The 17,447-nt window shown below is 41.1% G+C and overlaps 1 protein-coding gene across 3 annotated transcripts in view; it reads left to right on the plus strand.

Moving 5' to 3' along the window:
- The window catches only part of slc6a16a (solute carrier family 6 member 16a), a 44,374-nt gene extending 27,757 nt beyond the window's left edge, over window positions 1-16,617 (plus strand). For 2 of the 3 annotated variants that reach the window (XM_065010724.1, XM_065010725.1), the window contains 2 exons: window positions 9,514-9,676; window positions 11,107-16,617. In XM_065010724.1, the coding sequence (XP_064866796.1) occupies window positions 9,514-9,676; window positions 11,107-11,442 (499 nt within the window). In that variant the 3' untranslated portion in view covers window positions 11,443-16,617. The remainder of the gene's footprint in view (window positions 1-9,513; window positions 9,677-11,106) is intronic. The other variant, XR_010461253.1, reaches the window with a different exon arrangement.
- Window positions 16,618-17,447: the final 830 nt, after the last annotated feature.

Here is a 17,447-nt window from a genome sequence, read left to right on the forward strand (position 1 = left end):
AAGTAAATTAACCCACGATACAAATATTATATACATTTTAACTGACCGTGTTTTGATGAATTTGAAAATATAATCTTGAAGGCCATTCAAAAACGTTGTGGGACATGATCCAGAGAGTAGGCGGGACTTTCATACCATATGGTGGAAATGATTTCTGTGTATGTATGGTGTTATAGTGTAGGAACAGATTGTTACATAGTACTTACAACTCTGACACCTAGTGGTAGTTGGGTGCAATTACACATTGATTTGTCATGTTTTTCAATGCTATTATGGTATAAAGTTTAACACACTATGGTATAACGACTTTGTTGTCGAAAGGGGGACTGTCTTAACTTTACTTCAAGTCTACCTTTCCAATCCCATATCAACCCCATTTCCCTGGGTCCTAGGCACTTGTGTAGATCTGAGAGGATTGGATAGGTGTAAGCAATATGGTGGTAGCTTTCACCTGACCTCTGATCTAGGTCAAAAATACACAGGTTAGGACAACGTAATAATTCCATGTGAAGCGTTCTAAAATAAACTAATTCATTGGTCCAGCACCGTTGCTGATTCTACAGGATTAGTATTGTAAATGTGACCAGCGGTCAGGACATTAAGTAATAAAGTGGCGGTAGTGTAGTCATTTTAAACACATTTAAATGAATAGGATGAGAGAAAAACAGTTACGTACTTGCTGAGTAGTTAGCTGAAACGTTCTGCAATGCTAACATCCACTTCGCTCGTATTGCTAGTCCCATTGTTTCGATTTTTTCCGCATTTATTGCAAGGATTTATGGGATATTAGAATCCTCTTGTCCTTAACCTGTAGATTTACAACCTTTTGTATTTGTTTTTCTATTGAACCTTTGTTCTAACAGGGAAGACATGTTGAGACCTACATCTCTTTTACAAATGTGCACAACATACTACAACATCGTAATATATATATATATATACAGTACCAGTCAAAGTTTGGACACACCTACTCATTCAGGGGTACTGTATATATATATATATACAGTACCAGTCAAAGTTTGGACACACCTACTCATTCAGGGGTATATATATATACACAGTACCAGTCAAAGTTTGGACACACCTACTCATTCAGGGGTATATATATATATATACACAGTACCAGTCAAAGTTTGGACACACCTACTCATTCAGGGGTATATATATATATATATACAGTACCAGTCAAAGTTTGGACACACCTACTCATTCAGGGGTATATATATATATATACACAGTACCAGTCAAAGTTTGGACACACCTACTCATTCAGGGGTATATATATATATATATACAGTACCAGTCAAAGTTTGACCACACCTACTCATTCAGGGGTATATATATATATATATATACAGTACCAGTCAAAGTTTGACCACACCTACTCATTCAGGGGTATATATATATATATACAGTACCAGTCAAAGTTTGACCACACCTACTCATTCAGGGGTATATATATATATATATACAGTACCAGTCAAAGTTTGACCACACCTACTCATTCAGGGGTATATATATATATATACACAGTACCAGTCAAAGTTTGACCACACCTACTCATTCAGGGGTATATATATATATAGTATATGGACACAGTACCAGTCAAAGTTTGACCACACCTACTCATTCAGGGGTATATATATATATATACACAGTACCAGTCAAAGTTTGGACACACCTACTCATTCAGGGGTATATATATATATATACACAGTACCAGTCAAAGTTTGACCACACCTACTCATTCAGGGGTATATATATATATACACAGTACCAGTCAAAGTTTGGACACACCTACTCATTCAGGGGTATATATATATATACACAGTACCAAAGTTTGACCAGTCAAAGTTTGACCACACCTACTCATTCAGGGGTATATATATATATATACACAGTACCAGTCAAAGTTTGACCACACCTACTCATTCAGGGGTATATATATATATACACAGTACCAGTCAAAGTTTGACCACACCTACTCATTCAGGGGTATATATATATATATACACAGTACCAGTCAAAGTTTGACCACACCTACTCATTCAGGGGTATATATATATATACACAGTACCAGTCAAAGTTTGGACACACCTACTCATTCAGGGGTATATATATATATATACACAGTACCAGTCAAAGTTTGACCACACCTACTCATTCAGGGGTATATATATATATACACAGTACCAGTCAAAGTTTGACCACACCTACTCATTCAGGGGTATATATATATATATATATACAGTACCAGTCAAAGTTTGACCACACCTACTCATTCAGGGGTATATATATATATATACACAGTACCAGTCAAAGTTTGACCACACCTACTCATTCAGGGGTATATATATATATATACACAGTACCAGTCAAAGTTTGACCACACCTACTCATTCAGGGGTATATATATATATATACAGTACCAGTCAAAGTTTGACCACACCTACTCATTCAGGGGTATATATATATATATACAGTACCAGTCAAAGTTTGGACACACCTACTCATTCAGGGGTATATATATATATATACAGTACCAGTCAAAGTTTGACCACACCTACTCATTCAGGGGTATATATATATATATACACAGTACCAGTCAAAGTTTGACCACACCTACTCATTCAGGGGTATCAGTACCAGTCAAAGTTTGGACACACCTATCATTCAGGGGTATATATATATATATACAGTACCAGTCAAAGTTTGACCACACCTACTCATTCAGGGGTATATATATATATACACAGTACCAGTCAAAGTTTGACCACACCTACTCATTCAGGGGTATATATATATATACACAGTACCAGTCAAAGTTTGGACACACCTACTCATTCAGGGGTATATATATATATATACAGTACCAGTCAAAGTTTGACCACACCTACTCATTCAGGGGTATATATATATATATACACAGTACCAGTCAAAGTTTGACCACACCTACTCATTCAGGGGTATATATATATATATACACAGTACCAGTCAAAGTTTGGCCACACCTACTCATTCAGGGGTATATATATATATATACAGTACCAGTCAAAGTTTGACACACCTACTCATTCAGGGGTATATATATATATATACACAGTACCAGTCAAAGTTTGACCACACCTACTCATTCAGGGGTATATATATATATACACAGTACCAGTCAAAGTTTGACCACACCTACTCATTCAGGGGTATATATATATATACACAGTACCAGTCAAAGTTTGACCACACCTACTCATTCAGGGGTATCATTTGACCATATATATATATACAGTACCAGTCAAAGTTTGACCACACCTACTCATTCAGGGGTATATATATATATATACACAGTACCAGTCAAAGTTTGACCACACCTACTCATTCAGGGGTATATATATATATATACACAGTACCAGTCAAAGTTTGACCACACCTACTCATTCAGGGGTATATATATATATATATATATATACACAGTACCAGTCAAACCACACCTACTCATTCAGTTTGACCACACCTACTCATTCAGGGGTATATATATATATACACAGTACCAGTCAAAGTTTGACCACACCTACTCATTCAGGGGTATATATATATATATACACAGTACCAGTCAAAGTTTGACCACCTACACCTACTCATTCAGGGGTATATATATATATATATATACAGTACCAGTCAAAGTTTGACCACACCTACTCATTCAGGGGTATATATATATATACACAGTACCAGTCAAAGTTTGGACACACCTACTCATTCAGGGGTATATATATATATATACAGTACCAGTCAAAGTTTGACCACACCTACTCATTCAGGGGTATATATATATATATACAGTACCAGTCAAAGTTTGACCACACCTACTCATTCAGGGGTATATATATATATACACAGTACCAGTCAAAGTTTGACCACACCTACTCATTCAGGGGTATATATATATATATACACAGTACCAGTCAAAGTTTGACCACACCTACTCATTCAGGGGTATATATATATATATACACAGTACCAGTCAAAGTTTGACCACACCTACTCATTCAGGGGTATATATATATATATACACAGTACCAGTCAAAGTTTGACCACACCTACTCATTCAGGGGTATATATATATATATACACAGTACCAGTCAAAGTTTGACCACACCTACTCATTCAGGGGTATATATATATATATATATATACAGTACCAGTCAAAGTTTGACCACACCTACTCATTCAGGGGTATATATATATATACACAGTACCAGTCAAAGTTTGACCACACCTACTCATTCAGGGGTATATATATATATATACAGTACCAGTCAAAGTTTGACCACACCTACTCATTCAGGGGTATATATATATATATACACAGTACCAGTCAAAGTTTGACCACACCTACTCATTCAGGGGTATATATATATATATACACAGTACCAGTCAAAGTTTGACCACACCTACTCATTCAGGGGTATATATATATATATACAGTACCAGTCAAAGTTTGACCACACCTACTCATTCAGGGGTATATATATATATATACAGTACCAGTCAAAGTTTGACAAAGTTTGACACACCTACTCATTCAGGGGTATATATATATATATACACAGTACCAGTCAAAGTTTGACCACACCTACTCATTCAGGGGTATATATATATATACACAGTACCAGTCAAAGTTTGACCACACCTACTCATTCAGGGGTATATATATATATATACAGTACCAGTCAAAGTTTGACCACACCTACTCATTCAGGGGTATATATATATATATACAGTACCAGTCAAAGTTTGACCACACCTACTCATTCAGGGGTATATATATATATATACAGTACCAGTCAAAGTTTGACCACACCTACTCATTCAGGGGTATATATATATATATACAGTACCAGTCAAAGTTTGACCACACCTACTCATTCAGGGGTATATATATATATATATATACAGTACCAGTCAAAGTTTGACCACACCTACTCATTCAGGGGTATATATATATATATACAGTACCAGTCAAAGTTTGACCACACCTTCAGGGGTATATTCAGGGGTATATATATATATATATACAGTACCAGTCAAAGTTTGACCACACCTTTGACTCATTCAGGGGTATATATATATATATATACAGTACCAGTCAAAGTTTGACCACACCTACTCATTCAGGGGTATATATATATATATACACAGTACCAGTCAAAGTTTGACCACACCTACTCATTCAGGGGTATATATATATATATACAGTACCAGTCAAAGTTTGACCACACCTACTCATTCAGGGGTATATATATATATATACAGTACCAGTCAAAGTTTGACCACACCTACTCATTCAGGGGTATATATATATATATACACAGTACCAGTCAAAGTTTGACCACACCTACTCATTCAGGGGTATATATATATATATACAGTACCAGTCAAAGTTTGACCACACCTACTCATTCAGGGGTTATATATATATACACAGTATATATATATATATACACAGTACCAGTCAAAGTTTGACCACACCTACTCATTCAGGGGTATATATATATATATACAGTACCAGTCAAAGTTTGACCACACCTACTCATTCAGGGGTATATATATATATATACACAGTACCAGTCAAAGTTTGACCACACCTACTCATTCAGGGGTATATATATATATATACAGTACCAGTCAAAGTTTGACCACACCTACTCATTCAGGGGTATATATATATATATACAGTACCAGTCAAAGTTTGACCACACCTACTCATTCAGGGGTTCATATATATATATATATACAGTACCAGTCAAAGTTTGACCACACCTACTCATTCAGGGGTATATATATATATATACAGTACCAGTCAAAGTTTGACCACACCTATATTCAGGGGTATATATACAGTACCAGTCAAAGTTTGACCACACCTACTCATTCAGGGGTATATATATATATATACAGTACCAGTCAAAGTTTGACCACACCTACTCATTCAGGGGTATATATATATATATACAGTACCAGTCAAAGTTTGACCACACCTACTCATTCAGGGGTATATATATATATATACACAGTACCAGTCAAAGTTTGACCACACCTACTCATTCAGGGGTATATATATATATATACACAGTACCAGTCAAAGTTTGACCACACCTACTCATTCAGGGGTATATATATATATATACACAGTACCAGTCAAAGTTTGACCACACCTACTCATTCAGGGGTATATATATATATATACAGTACCAGTCAAAGTTTGACCACACCTACTCATTCAGGGGTATATATATATATATATACAGTACCAGTCAAAGTTTGACCACACCTACTCATTCAGGGGTATATATATATATATACACAGTACCAGTCAAAGTTTGACCACACCTACTCATTCAGGGGTATATATATATATACACAGTACCAGTCAAAGTTTGACCACACCTACTCATTCAGGGGTATATATATATATATATACACAGTACCAGTCAAAGTTTGACCACACCTACTCATTCAGGGGTATATATATATATATACACAGTACCAGTCAAAGTTTGACCACACCTACTCATTCAGGGGTATATATATATATATACAGTACCAGTCAAAGTTTGACCACACCTACTCATTCAGGGGTATATATATATATATACAGTACCAGTCAAAGTTTGACCACACCTACTCATTCAGGGGTATATATATATATATACAGTACCAGTCAAAGTTTGACCACACCTACTCATTCAGGGGTATATATATATATACACAGTACCAGTCAAAGTTTGACCACACCTACTCATTCAGGGGTATATATATATATATACAGTACCAGTCAAAGTTTGACCACACCTACTCATTCAGGGGTATATATATATATATACAGTACCAGTCAAAGTTTGACCACACCTACTCATTCAGGGGTATATATATATATATACACAGTACCAGTCAAAGTTTGACCACACCTACTCATTCAGGGGTATATATATATATATACACAGTACCAGTCAAAGTTTGACCACACCTACTCATTCAGGGGTATATATATATATATACACAGTACCAGTCAAAGTTTGACCACACCTACTCATTCAGGGGTATATATATATATACACAGTACCAGTCAAAGTTTGACCACACCTACTCATTCAGGGGTATATATATATATATACAGTACCAGTCAAAGTTTGACCACACCTACTCATTCAGGGGTATATATATATATATACAGTACCAGTCAAAGTTTGACCACACCTACTCATTCAGGGGTATATATATATATACAGTACCAGTCAAAGTTTGACCACACCTACTCATTCAGGGGTATATATATATATATACACAGTACCAGTCAAAGTTTGACCACACCTACTCATTCAGGGGTATATATATATATACACAGTACCAGTCAAAGTTTGACCACACCTACTCATTCAGGGGTATATATATATATATACACAGTACCAGTCAAAGTTTGACCACACCTACTCATTCAGGGGTATATATATATATATACAGTACCAGTCAAAGTTTGACCACACCTACTCATTCAGGGGTATATATATATATACACAGTACCAGTCAAAGTTTGACCACACCTACTCATTCAGGGGTATATATATATATACAGTACCAGTCAAAGTTTGACCACACCTACTCATTCAGGGGTATATATATATATACACAGTACCAGTCAAAGTTTGACCACACCTACTCATTCAGGGGTATATATATATATACACAGTACCAGTCAAAGTTTGACCACACCTACTCATTCAGGGGTATATATATATATACAGTACCAGTCAAAGTTTGACCACACCTACTCATTCAGGGGTATATATATATATATACAGTACCAGTCAAAGTTTGACCACACCTACTCATTCAGGGGTATATATATATATATATACAGTACCAGTCAAAGTTTGACCACACCTACTCATTCAGGGGTATATATATATATATACAGTACCAGTCAAAGTTTGACCACACCTACTCATTCAGGGGTATATATATATATACACAGTACCAGTCAAAGTTTGACCACACCTACTCATTCAGGGGTATATATATATATACAGTACCAGTCAAAGTTTGACCACACCTACTCATTCAGGGGTATATATATATATATACAGTACCAGTCAAAGTTTGACCACACCTATCATTCAGGGGTATATATATATATATACAGTACCAGTCAAAGTTTGACCACACCTACTCATTCAGGGGTATATATATATATACAGTACCAGTCAAAGTTTGACCACACCTACTCATTCAGGGGTATATATATATATATACAGTACCAGTCAAAGTTTGACCACACCTACTCATTCAGGGGTATATATATATATATACAGTACCAGTCAAAGTTTGACCACACCTACTCATTCAGGGGTATATATATATATATATATATACAGTACCAGTCAAAGTTTGACCACACCTACTCATTCAGGGGTATATATATATATATACAGTACCAGTCAAAGTTTGACCACACCTACTCATTCAGGGGGTTTCTTTATGTTACTATTTTCTGCTGCTTTTCCTTCATATGGTGGAGCACGTTCCATCTAATGAGTGAACATGTAGTTCATCTTAAACATTCTTACCAGAGTTTGTTAACAACATGTATTTCGTTTTGCCCATATTAAGCACAAGTTTTAAATCAGCAAGGTATTCCTGAATAGCTATAAAATCTTACTGTAGTTTTAACACATCCCTAGTTTTAACACACCCCAACAGTTGGGGCAGTTAATTATGTATTAGCATACATCATTAAAAAGAAGAAAAACATTTTTGAACCTTTATTTAACTAGGCAAGTCTGAACAAATTCTTATCATCCACGCATAGATGAAGTTTACATTTTTTTTACAGATTGACCAATGGTGTTTATATAAATAGTGAAGAGAATATGTCCCAAAATCAACCCCTGTGGTACACCTTTATGTACTTCAAGACATTCAGACTTAACCCCATCAGTTAGGATGGCCTGAGTTCTGTCACTAAGATAATCATGAAGCCATGAACAGGCATCCGAGCTCAGCCCTAATCAAGGACAACTTACATAGTGATCCCATTTAGCCTTTCTGATTTGTCTTAGACAATGATTCCTCAGTTGCTTAAAAACTTACCAGTCCAGACCTAATCATGTGTTCCTGGCCTTGACCCAAACATCAACTGTTTTATGAATGACTTCTGCAACTTCCGGAGTGTACCAGGCATTCAATTGACTTTTAACCCTTCATTTTCTGAAAGGAACATGATTATCCACAATAGTATTGAAGACATCTGCAAAATGTCTCAAAGCTAAATCAGGTTCAGAGATATCTGAAGTACAATCAAGCCTCTGATAGGCTGGGTGGAGTTGTTGCCATATTGTGGACAGCTATCTAATCCTCTAACATCTCCACAAGAGTCTAGCGGGCTAGAGGCTATATGGGGTTGGTTTGAGATTCAGCATCTGTGATGAGGACACATCTAGCATCTCCTCTCCTTCCTAGCTTCTTGGATGACATTGAGATCATGCTGAAATGGCGCCCCCCGGTGCTGTATAAGTACCTGTGGAAGTACGTGTGTCTGTTTGCTATGGTGGGCCTGCTGGCGGCAAGTCTACTGCGAATGGTCTTCAAACGACCGACCTACACAGCCTGGAATCACACCACGGTGAGATACCCCTACAATGATACCCCTGGTCCCTGTTCCTGGCTGGCTAGATGGAGGGCTTCCTTTCCTTCCTTCCTTTTGACCTTCCTAACTTCCTCCCTAACTTCCTTGAAGTACATTTTTCTCTCAATTGCTTGATTACACTCATGTTCTTTTTTCACTCTCTTCTTATACCTCCCTCCCTCCCTCCTACTCTCTTTCTTTATTTTCTCTCTTTTTTTTCTCTCCCTCTTTCACTCTCATCCCCCTATACAAGGTGCTATCTAGAACCTAAAAGGGTTATTTGACTGTCCCTTTGGAGAACCCTTTGAAACGCCCTTTTTGGTTCCAGGTAGAACCCTTTTGGTTCCAGGTAGAACCCTTTTGAGGGCCGCACACTGTAGGAGTTCAGATGCAATAATGTAATAACCTAAAAACCAACGTTTGGACAGGCAAGCTGTCTTCATCAGGGTGTAATGACAAACACTGCAGGGTGAGTAGTTTATATCGTGTCAAAGGATACACACAGGTGTCCGTAATCATAGCTGGGTGTGGCCTGATATCATTGGTTAATTCTCACATTTAAAAAATAATATACCAAAAACATGAATGGATAGCATACGATCATAGATGCAATCTGGCTACATAAGCATACAAACATTTACAACAGCAAAATCACAATAATCACAAGAATGGCTTCAGATCACAGTCTACGTTGAGACCAAAGGGAGCAAGGGTCTTTAAATTAAAGCCTTTCGCACGTAATAACACCTTTGATTGGGATCTGTTTCCCTGTTTGGGGGTGTTTGAAGGATCTACATTTCTAAGTGCCATTACATTGAGCACAGACGTTACACTTGTAGTTTCCATCCAGTAGGGGCGCAAATAGATGTTCTGCAGGGATATCTTGGTGTGGTAAATCAGAGTTTACCAGTTGATCTCTGAGATTTCTGCCCCGCGAGAATACGATCAAGGGAAGGTCTGAAAACACATTACCGATACTGTCATCGGATCTTAGAATGTGCCAATGTTTGTGAACGATTCCCTTCATTTGTTCAGAGCACTTTGAATAGCGGGTAGTTAGAACGCAAGAATGCTTCTTTTTGCGAGACTGTCCTTGAAAAAGATCATGTCACCCTGCATTGTTTATTATTATACCCTGATGAAGACAGCTTGTCTGGCAAAACCTTGGTTATTAGGTTATTCATTATTATAAATTGTTCAAGTGTTCTACTCCGCTGGCCAGCCAAAATAGGTGTGCGTTTCTTTTGCCTCTAGAAGAACCCTTTTGAGTTCCATGTAGAACCCTTAACACAGAGGGTTCTACATGGAACCTTAAAGAGTTCTACCTGGAACCAAAAAGGGTTCTACCTGGAACCAGAAAGTGTTCTCCTATGGGGACTGCCGAAGAACCCTTTTGGAACCCTTAGAATGTATGTCTTCCTCTCCAGGCATCGGAGACAACTCTGGAGTACCCAGGCTGGGCCCTGGCCATGTTGGCCATGCTGATCCTGGCTGCCACCCTGCCTGTCCCTGTTGGCTACTTCCACTCCTGGCTGAAGAACCGTGGCATGGGCCCCGAGGGGGAGCTCGCGGGCCAGGAGATAGACAGAGAGAGGTACACCAAGTGCAACTCCAGCGACGCCCTGGACTCCAACTCCCAGCAAACTCCTTCGGTGGAGGATGATGGCCGACCCAGGGCTAGCTTCCTACCACTGGGCCTCGACCACTACAGACTCCTCCCACAACAGGAAGACGTGGAGGAGGAAGAAGAGGATACGATGTGAGAGAGGGGTTTGAGAATCAAGGGACGAAGAGAGGAGAGTGGCAGTCGGAAAGAGAGCCCCACTTTAGAGAGAGAGAGAGAGAGAGAGAGAGAGCGAGCATCTCTTGACTGAAATAGTGGAAAGGACTCCACTTATATCCCCAGACTTTTAATTGATAAGGAATCTTAATAATGTATTACAATGTATATGACCGTTAATCCATATTACCAAAGAAACCTAACATTAGCACAATGTAATAACCTGTATCCTTAGTGCCAACGCACACCTATCAATGACCTATCATAAGTGACCTATCATAAGTGACCTATCATAAGTGACTTATCATAAGTCACGTATCATAAGTGACCTATCATAAGTAACATCATAATTGACCTATCATAAGGGACCTATTATAAGTAACCTGGGGTGGCAGGTAGCCTAGGGGTTAGAGTGTTGGGCCGGGAACTGAAAGGTTGCTGGATCGAATCCCTGAGCTGACAAGGTAAAAATCTGTTGTTTTGCCCCTGAACAAGGCAGTTAACCCACCTTTCCCTGGTAGGCTGTCATTGTAAATACGAATTTGTTCTTAACTGACTTGCCTAGTTAAATTGACTATTTACTATTTTGACTATTATAAGTGACCTATTATAGGTGACCTATCATTATACTGCTAAGTACTGTAAGAAGTGACTTATTATAGGTGACCTATCATTATACTGATAAGTACTGTAAGAAGTGCCTTATTATAGGTGACCTATCATTATACTGATAAGTACTGTAAGAAGTGCCTTATTATAGGTGACCTATCATTATACTGATAAGTACTGTAAGAAGTGCCTTATTATAGGTGCCTTATTATAGGTGACCTATCATTATACTGATAAGTACTGTAAGAAGTGCCTTATGGTTCAAGTGCTGTATTAACACACCCAGGATCCTGTTCCTTGAACTGTGATGACAGTTTCAACTAGCTGCTCATTCTAAGTATGACTTGTATTCTTGGGTTTCTTGTAGTTTGACTTGATTCTGCTCCAAAGACGCTTATGAAGGTGAGGAGTATTGAGGGAAGCGAAGGACTTTACAGTTCAGCTTACTATTGCATAGTAATACTCTTGTAAGACAAGTAGAGGCTCTGATCCAGAGAGCCACAAAATATATATTTGATATATTCTGATATGCAGTTTTTTTATTAGGGTGCTAAACTTAGTTCAAGAAAGTAAGGAGCTGAATTTGGGGCAAAGATTGGGGAAGTTGTGCAGTGGGACTCGGTATGACCAGTGACCAGTAACCGCCCATAAACAAAGATCCTGCAAAAGTAACTTCTAAAGGATGTTTAGAAAATAACATGCCTTGTGTCTGGGGTTTTACTGAGTAGTAGTATGTGATGGTAGTGAGGAACAGTGCCTTGTGTCTGGGGTTTTACTGAGTAGTAGTATGTGATGGTAGTGAGGAACAGTGCCTTGTGTCTGGGGTTTTACTGAGTAGTAGTATGTGATGGTAGTGAGAAACAGTACAATCCACATAGCTGTGTGTTAGTAGTGTTAATAGTAGTGAACGGACTGAAAGGGAACTTAACATTCACATCATCCCCTGATGCCTATTGTTGCCTCTGACCCAACGTGTCTGTCTGTCTGTCAGAGGCCCCATCAGGGGGCAGGTCACCAGGCAGAACCAGTGAGCTAGAGAGGCCCCACCAGGGGGCAGGTCACCAGGCAGAACCAGTGAGCTAGAGAGGCCCCACCAGGGGGCAGGTCACCAGGCAGAACCAGTGAGCTAGAGAGGCCCCATCAGGGGCAGGTCACCAGGCAGAACCAGTGAGCTAGAGAGGCCCCATCAGGGGCAGGTCACCAGGCAGAACCAGTGAGCTAGAGAGGCCCCATCAGGGGCAGGTCACCAGGCAGAACCAGTGAGCTAGAGAGGCCCCATCAGGGGCAGGTCACCAGGCAGAACCAGTGAGCTAGAGAGGCCCCACCAGGGGGCAGGTCACCAGGCAGAACCAGTGAGCTAAGTATCTAATAATATATTTTGGACATAGTGTATATCCAGTTCATAAGAAACACTTACTTGAAACAGGAATTGCATTTTTGACTCTTACTTTCAATGAGCTGCAACTTTACCTCCCTTATGATCTAGAGACCATGGTGCAAAGTCTCAGTCCTCAAAGCAGACTACTCCTTTAACCTAATCACACTGCCATTCTGATCATAACCATACTGTTCTGGTTCTACTACTCCTTTAACCTAATCACACTGCCATTCTGATCATAACCATACTGTTCTGGTTCTACTCCTTTAACCTAATCACACTGCCATTCTGATCATAACCATACTGTTCTGGTTCTACTACTCCTTTAACCTAATCACACTGCCATTCTGATCATAACCATACTGTTCTGATTCTACTCCTTTAACCTAGTCACACTGTCGTTCTGATCATAACCATACTGTTCTGATTCTACTCCTTTAACCTAGTCACACTGCCATTCTGATCATAACCATACTGTTCTGATTCTACTCCTTTAACCTAGTCACACTGTCGTTCTGATCCTAACCATTTAACCATTCTTATCACCTTGTCCTTTGCAGGCCAGTTCAGCTTGGCTCAGATCGACTCCGTAGTGTGAAAAGAACTGTTTTTTTATCCTTGCCTTGTTACCAGAGATTGATTTGTCGCTGGGAAACGAGGTGTGTGCACACGTCAGCCAATCATTAGTTGATCATAAGAACCAGGGAGAAACACTAACCTAGCAGGACTGTGGACGTCGAGGGCCTGAGTTTATGCACCCTTGATCAAGACAATCAACTGTTACTGTATTTCTCAGTGTTGAGTTTATCCAGGTCAACTGTTACTGTATTTCTCAGTGTTGAGTTTACCCAGGTCAACTAATACTGTATTTCTCAGTGTTGAGTTTATCCAGGTCAACTGTTACTGTATTTCTCAGTGTTGAGTTTATCCAGGTCAACTGTTACTGTATTTCTCAGTGTTGAGTTTACCCAGGTCAACTAATACTGTATTTCTCAGTGTTGAGTTTATCCAGGTCAACTAATACTGTATTTCTCAGTGTTGAGTTTATCCAGGTCAACTGTTACTGTATTTCTCAGTGTTGAGTTTATCCAGGTCAACTGTTACTGTATTTCTCAGTGTTGAGTTTATCCAGGTCAACTGTTACTGTATTTCTCAGTGTTGAGTTTATCCAGGTCAACTGTTACTGTATTTCTCAGTGTTGAGTTTACCCAGGTAAACTAATACTGTATTTCTCAGTGTTGAGTTTATCCAGGTCAACTGTTACTGTATTTCTCAGTGTAGAGTTTACCCAGGTCAACTGTTACTGTATTTCTCAGTGTTGAGTTTATCCAGGTCAACTGTTACTGTATTTCTCAGTGTTGAGTTTACCCAGGTCAACTGGCTAACTCATTGATCCTGCCTGGTGAGTTTACCACCCAGCTCTGCCCATTCATGTCATTAGATATAAAATGGGATTTCTGAGTGCTCTGCACAGCTATAACCATCAAAGCAAAGCTAGTAGCTGCAATGGAGACTGCAGAGATAACAGAATCCTCCACAGTTACAACTGGGATGTAGACTTCACAATGATTGTACAAACATCATCATGGCAACACAGCGTGACTTAGGCCTTATTAGTAACTGTAATGAAATAACAAATGTAATGATTTAATACCAGACATGAACCCAGTTACAGTCCACTTCCACTGCTTTTCCATTTAAATCGTGTTTGAAATTACTATTTGAAAAAAATACAAATTCTAATTCATATGAAAAAGGGAATCTAAAAGTAGTGACATTTCCAAAACTTGTTTACGACCCTGTTATTACATGGTAATTACACAGCTTATTTCATTGGTTGTTAATATGGTTTAACAAGGTGAAGCCTATGGCGTCAAGTGTGGCCAGAAACCTTACTGTACTAGAAGGATTGGTACACTTGTAGTCCCGCAGTCAACCACACTCCAGGTCAGGGGTGGGCAACTCCATTCCTCCAGGGCCTGATTGGTGTCACACTTTTCCCCATCCCCAGATAAAACACCTGACTCCAATATCGTGATCTTCAGTTTAGAATGTAATTAGTTTAATCAGCCGTGTTTGCTAGGTGTGGGTGAAAAGTGTGACACCATTCCGGCCCCAGGGGACTGGAGTTGCCCATCCCTGCTCCAGGGGAATGGAGTTGCCCATCCCTGCTCCAGGGGAATGGAGTTGCCCATCCCTGCTCCAGGGGAATGGAGTTGCCCATCCCTGCTCCAGGGGAATAGAGTTGCCCATCCCTGTTCCAGGGGAATAGAGTTGCCCATCCCTGCTCCAGGGGAATAGAGTTGCCCATCCCTGCTCCAGGGGAATAGAGTTGCCCATCCCTGCTCCAGGGGAATGGAGTTGCCCATCCCTGCTCCAGGGGAATATAGAGTTGCCCATCCCTGCTCCAGGAGAATAGAGTTGCCCATCCCTGCTCCAGGGGACTGCAGTTGCCCATCCCTGCTCCAGGGGACTGGAGTTGCCCATCCCTGCTCCAAGGGAATGGAGTTGCCCATCCCTGCTCCAGGGGACTGCAGTTGCCCATCCCTGCTCCAGGAGAATAGAGTTGCCCATCCCTGCTCCAGGGGAATGGAGTTGCCCATCCCTGCTCCAGGGGACTGCAGTAGCCCATCCCTGCTCCAGGGGAATGGAGTTGCCCATCCCTGCTCCAGGGGAATGGAGTTGCCCATCCCTGCTCCAGGGGAATAGAGTTGTCCATCCCTGCTCCAGGGGACTGCAGTTGCCCATCCCTGCTCCAGGGGAATGGAGTTGCCCATCCCTGCTCCAGGGGACTGCAGTTGCCCATCCCTGCTCCAGGGGAATGGAGTTGCCCATCCCTGCTCCAGGGGAATGGAGTTGCCCATCCCTGCTCCAGGGGAATAGAGTTGTCCATCCCTGCTCCAGGGGAATAGAGTTGCCCATCCCTGCTCCAGGGGAATAGAGTTGCCCATCCCTGCTCCAGGGGAATAGAGTTGCCCATCCCTGCTCCAGGAGAATGGAGTTGCCCATGCCTGCTCCAGGAGAATAGAGTTGCCCATCCCTGCTCCAGGGGAATAGAGTTGCCCATCCCTGCTCCAGGGGAATAGAGTTGCCCATCCCTGCTCCAGGGGAATGGAGTTGCCCATCCCTGCTCCAGGGGAATGGAGTTGCCCATCCCTGCTCCAGGGGAATGGAGTTGCCCATCCCTGCTCCAGGGGAATGGAGTTGCCCATCCCTGCTCCAGGGGAATGGAGTTGCCCATCCCTGCTCCAGGGAATGGAATCCCTGGGGGAGAGTTGCCCATCCCTGCTCCATGGAGTTGCCCATCCCTGCTCCAGGGGAATGGAGTTGCCCATCCCTGCTCCAGGGAATAGACTGCAGGGAATTGCCCATCCCTGCTCCAGGGGAATGGAGTTGCCCATCCCTGCTCCAGGGGAATAGAGTTGCCCATCCCTGCTCCAGGGGAATGGAGTTGCCCATCCCTTCTCCAGGGGACTGCAGTTGCCCATCCCTGCTCCAGGGGAATAGAGTTGCCCACCCCTGCTCCAGGAGAATAGAGTTGTCCATCCCTGCTCCAGGGGAATGGAGTTGCCCATCCCTGCTCCAGGGGAATGGAGTTGCCCATCCCTGCTCCAGGGGAATAGAGTTGTCCATCCCTGCTCCAGGGGAATAGAGTTTCCCATCCCTGCTCCAGGGGAATCCCTGCTCCAGGGGAATGGAGTTGCCCATCCCTGCTCCAGGGGAATGAATGGCTCCAGGGGAATGGAGTTGCCCATCCCTGCTCCAGGGGAGTTGCCCATCCCTGCTCCAGGGGAGAGTTGCCCATCCCTGCTCCAGGGGAATGCTCCAGGGGAATGGAGTTGCCCATCCCTGCTCCAGGGGAATGGAGTTGCCCATCCCTGCTCCAGGGGAATGGAGTTGCCCATCCCTGCTCCAGGGGAATGGAGTTGCCCATCCCTGCTCCAGGGGACTGCAGTTGCCCATCCCTGCTCCAGGGGAATAGAGTTGCCCATCCCTTCTCC

Source organism: Oncorhynchus nerka, linkage group LG26 (assembly GCF_034236695.1).
Source record: "Oncorhynchus nerka isolate Pitt River linkage group LG26, Oner_Uvic_2.0, whole genome shotgun sequence".
NCBI classification, from domain to species: Eukaryota; Metazoa; Chordata; class Actinopteri; order Salmoniformes; family Salmonidae; genus Oncorhynchus; species Oncorhynchus nerka.